This window comes from Lates calcarifer, linkage group LG12, assembly GCF_001640805.2.
Source record: "Lates calcarifer isolate ASB-BC8 linkage group LG12, TLL_Latcal_v3, whole genome shotgun sequence".
Classification (NCBI taxonomy): domain Eukaryota; kingdom Metazoa; phylum Chordata; class Actinopteri; family Centropomidae; genus Lates; species Lates calcarifer.
In genome coordinates, this window is record NC_066844.1 from 14638085 (window position 1) to 14654799 (window position 16715).

Below are 16715 nucleotides of genomic sequence, written 5' to 3' on the forward strand. Positions count from 1 at the left end.
CCAGGAGCGGGATGCTTCTAACGATATGGCAATAAACCTCAAACTACCCCCACCTACTATTTCTCGTGCTTCCAAAACAAAAGACTGATTTAGAGATAAGCTTAAAGAAAGCAGCTATCTGTTGATAGGTTGTTATCTATTGGCTTTTCTGGTCTGAACAACATTCTTTTAGCAACAATGTTGTGAGTGACAACAAATGACTGGTTGTTGCTTTGTTGTGTAAGTTCCATTCAGGGCCTTACTGATCATGTGACACCTCTGAGGGCATTGTGGGAGATAGGACAGCTGAATTTAACACTACCACCATGAACCTTTAACATAGCAAAATTGAAACTATTAGATATCAGAATTAAAGCTTTAATAAACAGACAGTATGCCTGTGGTATTTTATACAAAGGTTATAATGACCTTCTGGTACGCAATAATATTATTTAATCTCCTATGGCTAGAATTACTTTAATATCCCCATTAAGCCTGATAGTGTTACTGGGATACAGTAGAACACAGTGTCCTTTTAAAATATATCACAAGATGTCAAGGGGTTATTTTTAGTAAGGGGAAACACCTGATGCCTACTCTCTTACACTTCCCACCTGAGTGACCTTCGCATGGCCACCAGTGACATTGTCATCATTCACGTGGTGTCTCAATGGTGTAACGCCCGCAGCTACATCATAGTGATTGATCTGGTTTAATAATCATGGATCTGCCCAGTCTAGACTATGGCAGTGTTTGGGAAAATGTGCATAATAAAGAGGAGTATCTATAGTGACGCCAGGAGAGATGGAAAGCCACACGTCCCAACACACACACTTAGGCCTTTTTAGCTGAAGGTCTACTCCTGCCCGAACTCCAGAGAAAAGTGAATCCCAACATATTAACATTCCTCTAATAAAACCTACGGTACAACTAGTGCTTTATTGTCCTAAACAATGAGTTTATAATCTCAGCTCTTCCTTTACAGAGTACTGGTTCAATATATAAAGACAACATTGATTTTAGGTGTGAAATTGAAATTTTGAAATTGTGTTGTGTCAATGTATTAAATTCATCTTTGCTATAAGCTATTCGGCTAACATTTATTCAGTTGTTTTAGCACGGAAATTTACGATGAAAGGCATCGTGACTGGCCTCATTTAAATATAAATAGAGCCAGCACCTAAGTTATTATTCAGCAGGTTGATAATAAAAAAAAAGCAAACAAATGGATACAAATGTGTGCTGCACTGATAAAATGAAAATACTGTGTGGAAACAGCGGTTGTGTCGCATCACTGTTGAGAGGAGCAGCAATGAACTCAATTCAATCCAACTGCAGTTTTTTCGCTCGCGCTCACCGGCTCTCCCGGTGTTTTAACATGTGTTCTTAATTAGTACATTAACAGTTCATTGGTGTTCTAACGGCTGCCACCGTTCCTCTGACAAATGATACGATAAACAGACAGCAACACGAACAGGTTGTGAAATCCAGAGAGCTTAGATAATCTCCTGTGGCATCGTCCACATCTGTAAGTGAGGAATGGGCAAATGTTACGCGAAGAACACGGATATGAGACTCACCTCGTTGGTAAAATAAGTATCCGGTGGATTCCGCTCAATTTCTTGATGGGTATATTGTTGAATACGAACGGTTAAATGTATATTTCAGTACACAGTACACGCTGCTCCTGCCTGTCGCTTCCTCTGTCTCAACTAGTATTTCGATGTGACTCTCTCTGGGCGGAACTACACGCTGCGTCGCAGACACCGCGGAGGAGCCAATGGGAGGAGGCGCTACACACCACAGACAAGAGGAGGAGGCAGGAGGGCTCACTCTGCTCGGAAAAAATGAAGACGAGATTCTACTCCCAAGGTACGGACAAACAAAAGGCAAAATGTTTACACTGACTGAGGTATTTAAACTGCCCTCAAAACCAAATATTACGTTTTATGATATTAACATTTCCAACTTAATTTCACCGATAAGACAGAGCTGCGTCAGTCCAGGGGTAAAATAAAAGGTGGACAGCGCATGTCTAAAAGTAAACGCCCACCTTTGATGAAAGGGAATTGAAATAATTGCATTTATTTATTTATTTATGCCAAGGGTATTTATATGTTTTTAACTGAGACCATCTTTGGTAACAGCCCAGCTCAGCGCCTTAAACTCGAGATGAACATGTTGGTTTGACTCTGTCCAAGTTCTCTATGGGAAATATGATCATATCATTGCTCCCTCACCACGATGCTGGCTCAAATTTAGGAGATTAATTCCCATGAAGTTTCTGTCTCTAATCTGATTATGTAACTGCACAAATCGTCTATGCGATAAAAAAAAAAAAACATATTACACCAAAGTATGCATACAATTTTTGACGTGTTACCCACCAGAAACGTCCCTCTTATTTGCACAGCTCTGCGGTGCAACCAGTGAAATGTTTCTGACTCCTGAGAAGCTCCACAGTAAGTTGGAGGTTGAATGCCTTGCTCACTGGCACCTAAGAAGGAGGGCACAGATTTCCTTTAGTTCTGCAAAGTCACAAGCTCACACCTTTAACCCCTAGACTACTGCTGCCCCTGATTTCAATCTGATTGTGTAATCGGCAGCGGGGAAAACCTCTTACATCAAACCCCGAGTGATGCAACCTTTGACTCCACTGGCAGTATTACTAGCAGCTGGATAAACAGGATGAGAGAGAGCGCTCTTCTTCAATTACCAAACGCATAAGAGACACACCGGTGAGAAAACAGCCAAGAATGTGTCCATAGTGATTAATAACAATGATAGTTTATTTATGTACCAGCAAATCTGTTTGCATTGTTTTGGACATTTTCCCTGCTTCTAAGCCAGACACTTACAGTACAGTAGCATACAATATCTGTATTTGGAGAATGTTTTCAATAAAGAGCACGTTTGAATAACATATTTACAAACAGCCAAAATACGGTAAATAAACAGATAAAACAGAACAGAAAAAAAAAAATCATTTTACAGGTATTCTAAGTAGTATTTGTCATTGACAACGCACAAGATGCTAGGTTAAGAAGAGACAAGCCCACATTACAGTTTTCAGTGAATCATAGGTCAAGTGCTACAGCAACAACAATGCAAAGAGTAAACTGAAGTAAGGTATACGGTAACTGACAAACACAAAGATTAGATGATAAAACTGATACACTGATGAGAGGACTGTTAGGAGAGAAGCATTATAGTTTAAGACAAAACAGAAATCACACTTGTTACCGTCTCTAAAGCTGAAAATAAGATGCCTTTGATTTCAGACAAAAATAACTTCACAGTGTAGTATAAAACAAACCCTTGAGAAAGTCAAAAACAGAACAAATTATTTGTAGAGACTGCTTGTACAACATCATTACATACTGGATGTCTTCAAGTTACTACCTGTCCACACTTAGAGGAAGAGTTTTTGACAAAGTATGGCATGACAGGTGATCAGAACTGAACTTTGGGACTTGGTTAATGCAAAAACAGTGACCATTTCAAAACATGTTCAAAAAAACTATTGCAAAGAGGCCGTGTCGGTTCAGGAACTCGATTGACTAATAGAAAGCTTCTGCATGTAAAGCGCTGTGTACTGAGAGAGACAGGGCAACTTTAAGCAGTAGCTTGGACAAAAGGCATTCAGAAGGTTTAAAGTTGCATGGGAACCATAGAAGTGTAATGTGGTCCTAAGGATTTTCTCCTGCATTTACGAGGTTACTTTTTGTGTTTACTCCTGATTTATGATGCTAACTTTCCACATGTGTTCATATAAATACTCATATGAGACGCTGGCTGGCTGTAGCATCAGATCCCACCACATAGGACCTTTTAAAAAGGGAAGAACAGCAGCAGAAATCAGGTCAGAGAAAACGTGTTCAACAATCCGAGCCTTGCATTAATATAGTCAGCTTCGCAACCACAGAGAGACTTGTGAGCTTCCTCCTCTGCATTGTTTCTGCATGCTGTGTGGTGACTGAGGTTGCTGCTGTTCTCTGGCGCCCTCATGTGGAGCTGAACAGGGCGATCTGCTGCACCTTGCCCAGCTGTGTCAGCAGCCGTTTCATGCGGTGTTTGAGCTGAGGCAGACGGGCCAGAGGTTCTGGAGGCTCCAGCTCTCCGGTATAGTCCAACCAGCTCTCCAGCACTGAGGAGGCAGAAGAACCAGGGATGAGCACATGGTTACAAATGATGTGTTTCTTATAACTCACAAAGACAAAACAGTTCCGCAGGCCAAACCAGGTATGATGTGCTCCAAAAGCCAACAACAATGACCTCTGGGCTGTTGCATAATTTTATGCATCATCAAAAGCAAATGTGTTTATGTTCAGTTCAACAGTGTTGAGTGGCACTTAACAAAAAGAGGCCCTGTGCTTGACCCAGCCTACAGCCTGTATACTAATCCACAATGAAAAACCTCAGTTCTTTAAAACATAACAGTTTACAGGTCTAGTGTAGGAATAAGTTCACTTTGCAGCAATGTTATACTGCCACCATAACTAAGGCAGGAACCACATTAAAAGTAAGAGTAAGCAAAGAAACAGGTGGGAATATTTTTTTAAAAAGTATTAAGATGCTTTACTGGTAATAGGCTGAGAGGCTTCATATCTTTAGTCCTCACAGTCTAATTATTAGACATATCTATTATAGATAGAACTTAATATAATGAAACAGTTGCTGACATAACTTATGGACTGATGGGCCATTGATACAAACAGGTGTCATCTTCACCTTTTAAAGCAAAATTCAATGATAAGAGGAACATAACAGTGTTTCCCACCCTGCTTAAATAGACAAAATTAGTAACTAAGTCCACCACAGCTCTTACCGTCCAGCTCCCTCTCAATGAAATCCATCCTGTGTGATACCTCATCCTGGACTGCATCTATGTGATCCAGCAGGTTGATCTGCCACTGTTGATGCTGTCCGCACTTATCTGCAGCCTCTCCGGGATCTCTCCCACCTTCGTCCCTCATCTCAGCCTGGCACCACAAGCCACCCAAGGAAGCCTAGAAACATTCAGGTGAAATCACCAGACATGTTTTTCATTACAAATATGTTTATCTCTCAATCGATGAAAGCCAAATCAATGCACATTATTCATGCACACAAAAGATAAACAACCAAAACACAGAATTACATAATGATTTGTGCTCAAACAAAGGTAGAGCCAAAACCTTGAATCACTTGAGTGACTCAGATGTAATGTTGACTTAACAACTTACCCATGTCTTTTAAAATGTTCTGTTGTCTTATCTATAATCAAGACTGTGCACGTAAAGGAAGTCACTGTCAAGTCCAGAGGAATAATGGCTGGGGGGGGAGTCTAAAAATTTGCTGCCTGTGGTGCTAACAGCAGGATGAAAATATGAGGCTGACCTTTGTATAACTTGTTAACTACATCCAGCAGCTTACGTCACATACACAATCTTGATTAATTCAAGATCACTTCTGAGACTGGTGCAGTTTTATTATCGACTGAAATAAGAAGGCATTGTGAAAATCCTAGATTCCTGCCTCTAGCTAACATCCTCTCCATAGCAACCACGACAAAGCCCATGGATACTGTATTTTAGAGCCATTTCATTTAGCAGACTTTGTGAAAATTCATATTTGGTTGTCTATTTATTATCACAAAAACATTCCTGTGTTCGTTCTGAGGAACATATTTTGAGTAATTAAATTTGATTTTACAAGAGAGTGAGTGGTTATGGTCATTTCACTGCTCTACAGGGACAACTAGGTTGTCTGCCAACAAAGTCCAACCTTGTTATTTGTGCCAGTTGATTTGGGCTTGTCTGTCTCCAACAGGCTTCCGTAGCGCTGCTCCCGCTCCAGGAGCTCCTCAGTGCTTCTCATACTGTCCTCCAGCTCGGAACCCTGTCGGGTCTCCACCACCAGTCTCTGCTCCACCGCTGGGTAATACGCCCGTGGTTTCTGGTAGCAGTGTTCACTGGTAATGTATGAGTCTTGGAAGGATGGGAAGGGGGAAGAGGAGCAGGAGGAAGATGAGGTGGCAGCTGTAGCAGCCCGACTCAGTTTCTCCAAAGCGTTGGACATTAAAATCTCTCCTCGGCTCATGTCCTCATCGGGAGTCACAGGAGATGGGGCTGCGTCACTGCTCCGACATGAGTCAGAGCAAGTCCGTGACCTCTCCAAATGCTTCCATGGCTGCCTCCACAGCTGCAGGTCGGGGTGACTGCTGCTCCTAAGGAGCCAAAGGAAAGATTAGACCACAGAGTAACATCACATAAAAACACATCACACATTAAAACAAAGCTGAGTTGGCTTAATTGATATCACCTTGGACAACAAAGAATTCTGCTATGATCTGCTTTTAATTCAGCTTCAGTAGTTAACAAGAGAATACCTTGAAGTCTCCTCACGCATTTCCTCTATACTCACTGTAAGACGTTCATCTTGAGCTGCAGTCCGTTAAGGATCTCTACCACATGGTGCACGTCTCCCAGCAGCTGGTGGGTGGTGGTGATCTTCTTGGCATTTTGGTGGGAGTAGTTCTCTTCCAAGAAGGAGAGACCATACATGTGACCATTGCTCAACCACTCACGATCATACCAGTAGCGCAGACTCTGCCTCTGACCTGAAAGTGATAAATAAAATTGTAATGAAATGTTATGACATGTAAAAGAAATTCTTAAGAATTGGTTTTTAGTCGTTACAAGAAGTAAAATCTCTTTAAAGTCTCTTTAAAAACTAGGGCTGATTCTGCTTGCTGTTATACTTAGTTTGTTGGCTTAAGGGAATTACAGACCACATTCCTTGAGACATAGAGTCCATATGCAAATACAGTGAGCTCATAGACCAGGCTGCACAGTAGAAGACACAAGTATGCTTTGGCTTAGTGAGCCAACACCAAATACTTTGTGGTACAATTCTTAGGTTTCACTCTGATCTTACATAGCAGCTAACTCCCCCACCTTGGCAGAATATTAGCACACTCTGTCACTTAAAACATCAATGTAATTTTTTCCTTTATCTAAAAAAGCTACTGTACAGTCATGCAGCTCTTTATTACCACATTTACTGTGGACACACTTGAAAGGCCCCTAAAAGCCTGTATTATTTAGCACTATGATCCCATTGATGCTCAGGCCAGGAGACAATAATTACTGCTCACCATTTCTAATTTCCATTAAAAAAAAAGATCAATAAGACAAGAGGCAATCTGCAGCACAAACACTCTGCAGCTTAACGGTTTTACGATGTTGAGGAACTCAAATTATTATGCTTCAGGGTTTATTTGAAGCATAATCAGTGGCTCTTTTCCTGTTTTCTCTCATCAACTTCTGTAACTAGAAGCATATTCTGGGCTGTGCTTGCTACACTCAGATCCATTTTACTGTAACCTGAGGTAAGCACTGTTCTCTTAGCAGGAAACATGACAACATTTTGATGCATGGGAACATGCATCACAGCAAAAATAATTTCTTTTACAAAATATTGTTGTTGTTTTTTTTTTAAATTGTAAAACTATTTTTAAAAGAGTAATAGAATCAAAATATAAAACAGCATAATTATTTAAGGCATTGCCTAATCAGTCAGTGAACTGTTAATAATACACAGTGTAGTTTGTCTTACTGCCCAATAGATGACTGATAATTCTTTGCTAAATGTAACAGGAAACATACAGTCCCCTACCAAATTAGCCAAGCATGACTAGCAAAAGATGTCGGATTCAAGTGTTAGGGTTAGGGTTGTTTTTCCCTCACCTGGTGGGTCTCTGCAGATGTAGCAGGTGTATCTGTCCGGAACATTTTCTTCCAGCAACCCCATGCAGGTGCCATGCTGCCAACACAAACAATCTTCACACTGAGGGAAGGATAATATATAATGTTTTACATTTGTACAACCCTAAGGTTAAAAAAAATGCAAATAGACAAACCATAAGTGCTGACAAGAAACAAACAAAGAGGCTCACCTGGATCATAAAGTCATTCTCTTCTTCCACCTCACAGATACATCGCACTATCTCCTGGTCACTGGTGTCCACAGCGCCAGAGTCCACACTCAAGGGAGGTGTGGTGACATCCAAATCAACCCCATAGTCATCGTCACTCCACCCACAGCTGTCAGTGGACCAGTCACTGACGCTATCTTCATCTACGGTAACAGGGACAAACAGAACTATTGGTATTTCATGGGAATGGTGAAATAATTCACTTAAGTTTCAATTCGATTTTAGTTTAATTAATATTCTTTAACTCTATAAAATTTGTTGCCCTATGTGAGTTTTCGTGAATATTTCTGGATTATATGATGAAGCAAGGCGTAGCAGCAAAGAACAGCCCAGGATTCAATCAACCAAGCGTTAAAAAATGTGGTCCTATCTGTGACAGCAGCCAGTTTTATTCAGCAGGTCATGACAATGTACAATATTTGGACCAAGATTTAAGCGTGATGCAGATCAAACTAAAACTGCATGATGGATTGAATCCAAAGGAAAGAAGAATGGCGGGGAGAAGAGGCCATGTACAGTCACTGACACAAATTAACACACTGGTGTCCACACACCACACACATACACACAGTCACACACAATCACACACACCGTCATAGAGATACCCACCATCCACATGTATCTGTTCTGAGTAGCTGTATCCGGGCCTGCTGGGGTAGGCCTCAGGCTTGTGATTGTGTGAGGGGGGGGGTTTGAGTGGCAAATTCAATTTGGACTGAAGACCCAATACTGAGATGTCAATATTCTCCTCACTACCTGTGTAGTCTGTTAATACAGGGAAGGGGGGGGGAAGCAGACGTAGAACAAAAATGTCAACTTTGAAAATGCTAAACAAATGCCCATCAGGAGGTGACAAAATGTGGCACAACAAACATTATGGACAAATGATAGACTCAAGAACAGTCAGGGACACTCAATTTGATTTTAAAAAAACAAACAAAAAAAAAAACATGTGGCCCACGTGTCAGGCCTTTTAACTGTGTGAAATATCACTGTAAGGTAGCCTATACATTTATGTGTCCATGCCAAACACACTGATGTGAATGTCATTTAGGAATAAAAGAAAGTGTTGAATTTGAAGTCACTATCAGTGCCACAATAAAATCTTTCATCACCAGTAGTCATACCAAAGAGTAAAAACTTTGACTAACAAAAGGTAAAAGAAATGAGTTTTGTTTGGCACAATGGAGTGATAGAGGCCAGCAACAGATGTAACACTTCTCCCACACACAGAGGCTCAGCCACTACACCAAGAGGAGTGAATGGAGTACTTCATGCTTTGCAGGATAGCCATTTTCACAATGCCACAGTGAGTGCACATGCAGGGCAGCAGAGATGGGAGGAGACCCAAGGCAAGGGACCCCTTCTTACCAGACTTGGCCTTCTTTTTCTTCTTCTTCTTCTTTAGTTTAATGCGGAGGAAGTCCTTCTGTTTCGGTTTCTCTTTGAGTTTGTCTTTTACTGACCCTGGGGACCGTTAAGCAGCATAAGTTAAGCTCCGTGTGAGCACAGTTAACACTACAGGTTACTGTTCTACAAGCAAAACTGTACTATAAGTAGGGAAACTAACAGCAAACAGGTAGAACTCTATGTAACACACAATGCAGTTATTTTCTCACTTAATAAATGACGGCGTCATACTAACCAATGTCAAAGACACTCTTGTCTGGGTCCTTGTCCTGCTGCTGGCATCCATTCCTGTCCAGCTGGTTCTCCTTGCTCTTCTCCCTCAGTAGTGCCCTCTGCTGATGGCCCTGTGTGTTGACTGCAGGCGGGGCTGATATGCGCCTGCCTGCTGTCTTCACATCACCGCGGGGAGCCGCAGCACCTCCAACAGAGTCTGAGGAGAATCAATGCAAAGGGCAAATATAAGCCCAAAGCCCTAATATTTAGGTAAGGCTGAAGGTGCAGTTTAATTACAATTTAGCCATGCTTTAAAAGTGTATAACTAGTAATTAAATCATGTCATGATTCAGCATTTCTAATTTTATTGTTGCATAATGGGCAACATTGTGGTTTGAACAATGCAGACGGCAGATAATCCAGTTTATTATAAAAATCTTCCTCTGTCACCTTGATCGGGACCAAAATGTAACTGGAGAAGAACTCACGCATAGAGGCAGAGATGGTGCGCCTTCTCTTTGGGCCGTCCAAGCCCGTGGCAGTAGCCTGTTTCTCACTGGCCCTGGTCTGGACGCTCCTGGTGGGGCTCCGCTCCTCCTCTGGAGGCTGCTCTTCACCATGGTAATATTTCATATGGTAGTGCAGCAGCTTAGCCTTACGGAATGACTTAGTGCAGCCGGGAGCACTGCACTTGAATGGGTTGTGGTCGAGGTTGATGGACAGGACGGGAGGAGGTTGGTTTTTGATAACTCGGTACACTAAAACAGAGAACAACAAAAGTGGTGTGTAAAAGAGGTACAAAGAAAGAAAGAAACCAAAAAAGAACAAAGAAAGTAATGACTGTATTTGTGTATTAAGTGTTGGGATGTACTTACATGGTTCTCTGCTGAACCTGTTGGGGTTGTGGAAACCTTGCTTCCTTACCGCTATCAAAGAAAAAAAAAAAAAACACATTCAATTATTCTGTTGAAAATAAACCCAGATGCAATGTGATATTTACTGCACCCAGTTTACTGATTTTCACAGTCGGTCAAATCCAGTGAAAACATTTCTGCTAATTTACTTCATTAACACTTACGTTTCACAGGTTGGGGAGGTGTAACATCGACTGCAGGCTGAGAGCTTTCTGATTGGACGTTTGGCTTCTGCTCCACGTCTCCATTGGATTCTGTGGTTGTCATAGTGACCGACACCTGCTCTGTCTGTGCTGACGGCTCAGTGGGTAACTCTGTGTATGGCTTGGGAGACTCTGTATATGGCTTTGTTTCAATCTGTTCTGTTTCCATCTGTTCTTCTTTCACCTCTCCATTTACGTGACACCTGTCATTGTTCTGTTTGTCATCTTCCTCCATCTTTACTCCATTTGTGAGTGCTGTCCCCTTTTCTGCATCTCTGGACTTGTTCTGGTCTCCTTGCTCTGATATTTCCTCTTCCTTTTTGATAGTGGGTGGAGCATCTATCTCACCATTTGTTTTCTTGTTCTTCTCATTTACCATCTCCTCTTCCCTCTCCTCATCCTCACTGTTGCTGTCCTCTTCCTGGTCAGAAGTGCTTCGCCTGGCGCGCTTATTTTTGGGACCTCCATTCTCTTGAGGCCTCCTGTCTCTGCGATTCGGGACCCTCCTAACCATGTTCCTGTCAGAAGACCGAGGCTTCCCTCCACCTCTCTATTTGTCAGAAGGACACAGAAGACGTTTAGGAAAAAAGAATTAAAATTTATGCTCAAGACATGATTCACAGAAAACAAAGTACATATAGAGAGTGAGTCACATGTGTATACAGGATTGATTTCGAATATCTATGATTACCAATTACATTTACCTCTTTAATAAACGGCTTCACGTGTATCCCCTTCACTGTCTGGATGACGCCATCAGTAGAATTTCACAGTGTAGGATGCTGAAAGGGATACAGAACAACAAAGTGATGCAAACCATGTTTTACATATGCCCCAGCTAATAGTTAGGCAGCGACCTCCGAGCACTTAAATTGATCTTTTTGTTCTTAGTGAGACATATTCTTCTATTAAAATTTTTGCCATTTAGACAGTGAAAAAGAAAACCTTTTTGCTATTATTGAATTCCATCCAATACCACAGTTTCTCTTTCGAAAGTGACAGTCTGAGATTTTAGACTACGCTCCATAATGCAAAATCTAAAACACATAACTTGAATAATCAGGAGAATGCTTTTCACATCTTTAAAAAAAAAGATGTCTGTTCAACCTTGTAATCTTTAACTTCAAATATTGTGGAGCCATACATTAAACATTTTAAGCTAGCTTTACTGAAAACTTGATACAAAGGTATAACACCTTAAGTTATTAATACCTACCATCTTTATTGACAGAAATGACCTTAGCGGGGTAAAAACGGCAGTCAGACCAGCTGGCCAGGACCTTGTCATTCACATGAAAGCCCTAAAGTAGGAACAGAGATATTCAATCGAAGGCAGGTAGGCATGTTGACAAAATATCATGGGTTGGTGGAGCTGTTCAATGCTGACAAAACCATCATTGTTGTTATATCTTTATTTAAATGGCACAGTGCCCAAATTTTGTGCAAGTCAAAGTATCAGACACCCATTCAGCTTATGCAAATAAAACTTCAGTAACATGTTACAACCTTTTTCTTTTTCAAGATAAAGAATCCCTCTACTATATGTGTGAATATGCTGTGGAACAATGGTTAGGAGTGGACAAGATAACCCAGAGGTGTGGCAAAATGTCCAAATTTCCTCTATGCAACACAGGTTAAAGAAAGCACAAAAAGCATTCTTAACTTACAGGCACAGGAGCGTCGTCCTGCAGGCCCTGCCGCCTCAGCTGGATCCTCTCCACGGGTCTCAGGTAGGGACTTGTCCAATCAAACCACTCGTCGTAACGGTGGCTCCACTGACGGTAATGGATTAGTACTTTTTCATCCTCGTAGTCAATCTTCTCTATATTGGCAGCATACCTACAGGACAAAAGAAATTCAATAATGTGCAGTTGCCACTGACTTTGACAAAGAGGGAAGGAAGTTTCCACAGGTTTAAGTTGCTTATGCTTCATCTCAACCATATAACAAGGGTGATAAGTCAGTAGAAATGAATAGATTTTGAACATGTAAACATCAAGAAACACAGTGAAGTCACAGTAACACTGACATTCTGACATCTTGGGTGTTAACCTTGGTTGCCCTTTTGCAAAGAGCTGTATAAAAGGATGAACATCAACTGTATTTCTATTTATGCCCATAAAAGGGAGTGAAGTGATATAATGAGTGATGTAATTGATAACTGATATTGTAGAGTAATTCCTAAAAGAATGTTATTACTTTTTAATGAATAAAAAGCAGGATATAGTTAATATGAAAAAAGTCCACCCAAAAAGCCCACTCACATTGTTGTGCTTGAGGCCAATGTCACATGTGGTTCTAATTTTAAAAATGAACGTCTTTGCTTGTGTCGCAATGATCATTTTCATTTGTATTTTAGTATACTGAAACCATAAAATAATTCACTATATGATTCACAAGAGTCACAGATTTTTCAGTCCCTCATTATTAATCCAGAGGCTGGTTTGCTGGCTACTTGAGAACCCACACCCATCACCAGCTGTTGTTTATTGCCAGAAGAGCAGTGATGCAATTAAAGATCTGTGTGACTTCCTGCACTCTTTTCTCAATCTTTTAATGTTTGATCACATACAGAGCAAACCCAGGGCCCAGGAGAGGAAAGCACGACAATTTAACTGAGAGAGTGAAGGAAGTGAACAGTAACATGGATGGCGAGGAATGAGGGAGGCCATGACTCACCAGTTTTTGAGGCTGTCTCTGGCCTCAAGCTGAGCTCCCACCTCAAATGTTATCCCTCTTCTGTTAGGGGGCGTCTTACTCATACTGCCCACATCAAGGCTCCCTTCCTGTACACACGTACACACGTACACACACACACACACACACACACACACATTAACCAATAAACACCATTCGAAACTACACCCATATGACCTTGGATAGACTACTAAGAAACACAGTGTGTCTAGCAAAGAACACAACACACATGACTTTCAAGGGCTTTACAGGCAATCTTGCAGTCAGCTGTGTCTCTCCCAGGTCATTGCTAACAATCATTTTACTAGAGGACAGTGGCAAATCACAGCTTTGAACCCAAGTAGCAATTTTGGTTTTAAAAGCCACTCCCACTGTGAGCCATCAGAACAATAATGCAGCCCATTAGACACTACAAGTGTAAACATACACAATCTACAGATTACACATGTTGTGACATGGTGCAACACAGTGTACAGCAAGGGAAATCTGAGATATTAAGGTGAGCCATGCCCCTCAAATGGTAGTGAAATGTGCAACTAATACCAGATGTTCAGTGATCTAGGAAGGGCCTCACATAGGTTCCTATTAAAAATGAGAAATATCTTCTTTCAGTATTCTTATATTCCCTATCAAGAGCACACAATGAGAGAAGGACGAGAATGACTAAGATAACTTAGCATAGCTTTCACTTCCCACTATAAACACCCACTACCCACCAGTACAATAGGGAAGGAATTATGCACCAAGCACCAAGCAGATTTAACAGCATATTCTTCCAAAATTCACAAGAGACAATGCATTAAATACAGGCCCGTAGTCTACTGCTGATGTTCAGCCCTTCAGCTACTATAAAAGGGTTTGATGGAGGAGGATAATCTTTTTGTCTTACACAGAAAATAGCAATACCCTCCCGCTAGCAGCGCCTCTTTTGTTAGGTATACAAGACACAGCGGACAGATTGACTATATCTACCCTCTTATTAAAAGCTAAACGACTTGTATTATATATCACAACGCCTTACTTCTTTCCGGGGTGACTCGGTTCACCATCGTGGAGTTACTAGCTTTCAGTGCAGCCTACAAACCGGATATCTTCACACTACTCGGCCCACGTGTTTTCTGGTCAGTCGATTTTACGAATAGACACAATAGGAGACAATGGTGAAGACGCTCCACCGATGATCCGTCTTTTGCAGGCAGATACCGAGCGCGAAATCTACGGCCGAACAATATCCTGTTCTGTAGAATGCTGGATTTAAAATGAAACTGGCTGTTTTTATGGCCTGCACAGAGAGCCAGACAGGCGACAGCGGCACAGGCACGGCGCACACCAAGAGTTACTGATGATGGCACAATCATCAGTCAGGAAACGCATAGCAAATACATGTTTACAGGTCAGGTTACTAGACACATTTAGTAACGATTAATTTTATCGTATGTTGATATTTTACTGTAAAAACGGAGCAAACGGCATCCCACATCAATTTATTTTTTCAAACACACAGCAGCTACTGGATATAAATTATTTAATAACAGAAAATACAGCAACAACATGTTGCTTTGTGTTCTTCGTTGTAATCTATTGTTGACCACTTCAACCGCTATTGACACTTTATTGTCCGGTGTTTTATAACCAGTGGGCGTAGCGCGAAGAGAAACGACCGCCTACGCCAGCGACTTGGGCAAATATAACTGGTCGAAAGGTTCTGCTATGGGCGGGGTCTCGTATCTGACTGGTCATGCAGTTGTCACTCACAGAGGTCTTCGGGGCCTCGCGCTAGGCCTACTTTTTCATACTTTCCTGCTGTTGACGCGCGGCATGGAAATGCAAAGCATTAAACTTCCCCAACTAACAAACCTTGGAGCAATTTAACGGCCCCCGATGAAAAAGCAAACAGCGACAAAGAAACACAGCAGTAATAACACGAACAGAACAGCGAAATGTACAAACATACCATTTTATTTTCTACTTCGTCACGTTTGTTTTGAACTCAAAAAGCCGACATGCGGCATCGCACAATCTACGCTGTTGATGCATCCAATAAACGGGCCTCATTCACGATGTTATTGGGGGTTATAAACTCTTAAATGCTACGGAAGGGGTGCGAATTGGGTTTCCTACCTGTTCTCCAGTCACTCTTTGTCCAGTTGGGTGTAAAATATGCAATGTAATCCCTTTAAAGTACAGCTACCACCGCCTCCGCCTGTCTGCTTCAGATCACGCAGTTGAATTTCTCCCCGTTGCGTTCACCACCGGCGCGGGCAGAGTAGCGCTACAATGCGCATGCGTGCAAAACAGCCTCGAGTCCTCATGTATTTCGATTAGACCTTTTTCTCATCGAAAATGCCAAAGTGTGTTATTTTTAAATGTCATCACTGAATGTTTTTTATGAAGTATTAAAACAACTCAAATTTGTGAGACAAAACAGCTTTAAATCGGTTATCAATGGACCTGAATTAACAGGTCCAGCAAGTTACAAGTCATCGCACACACCTTTATATGAATATATAGCACCACCCACCGTCCATCCAAAGCAACTATTTGTTTACATGATGTGGTAGTGTAACCCAGCCATACTCAATGTAATGGTTTTCTATCTATCTATCTCTCTCTCTCTCTCTCTCTATATATATATATATATATATATATAAACCATAGTATCATATAAACCCAACAAAGTACAACAAGGCTTTGACAAACTTACTATTGCATGAAGACACACTGTAACAACCTTTAGCTTCTCTCTGAATAAATGGCTGATGATTTAGCTTGAAAATAAATACTGCAATTTCATGTCGCCTGTCACTGAATGTTCCTTTTAAAACAGGCTGTCATATTGTTTGCTTTGTCTTTCCCGTCCTGGGTCTGTGTTCTTTAACTTGTGCCAGTCCTAAAGGCTGAAGCCAGAGTTCCTCTCACCCTGCTGTCATGGTGCCTGAGCAACTTTTCACCAATGGCAAACAGGTACATGATTATTGCAGAGTGACAGATGAAGCAGGTGGCAGTTTTGTGCAGTGATGTGCATATAAAGAACAAACAGATTGGATGAGTGAGAGAGATGCCGTGTGACAGGATGGGGAACAGCTTGTATCTGTTTGCTTATCTTTTCACCTTGTGCAGAGGCAAATACAAAGGAATAAGACTTTGTAACCCTGAGCAAATTGACTTAAAAGCCCTCTGGATGTTGTGTGTCTAAAGCTGACATACATGCCCTCTTTGGCCATAAAAACAGATGAGACACATTGATCCTTATTTTCTGTTTCTGATTGTAGAATAAATTGCACATCATTTTTAAAGGCCTTTCTAAGAAATATCGGACTG

The 16715-nt window shown here is 41.3% G+C and overlaps 2 protein-coding genes across 3 annotated transcripts in view; both read right to left on the reverse strand.

The window, feature by feature from the left end:
- The window catches only part of ndrg3a (ndrg family member 3a), a 31716-nt gene extending 29988 nt beyond the window's left edge, over positions 1-1728 (reverse strand). For both annotated transcript variants that reach the window (XM_018680009.2, XM_018680007.2), the window contains exon 1: positions 1560-1728. The gene's annotated coding sequence lies outside the window, so the exon portion shown is untranslated. The remainder of the gene's footprint in view (positions 1-1559) is intronic.
- A 1018-nt stretch (positions 1729-2746) lies between these two features.
- On the reverse strand, positions 2747-15673 carry phf20a (PHD finger protein 20, a). Its single transcript, XM_018680005.2, is given in 18 exon segments — positions 2747-4126; positions 4808-4988; positions 5746-6187; positions 6385-6580; positions 7710-7785; positions 7919-8100; positions 8567-8722; positions 9329-9424; positions 9603-9797; positions 10069-10338; positions 10456-10506; positions 10659-11247; positions 11402-11455; positions 11457-11479; positions 11914-11998; positions 12365-12536; positions 13377-13483; positions 15516-15673. Coding segments are annotated over 17 exon segments (2994 nt in total). The 5' UTR covers positions 13460-13483; positions 15516-15673; the 3' UTR covers positions 2747-3983.
- Positions 15674-16715: the final 1042 nt, after the last annotated feature.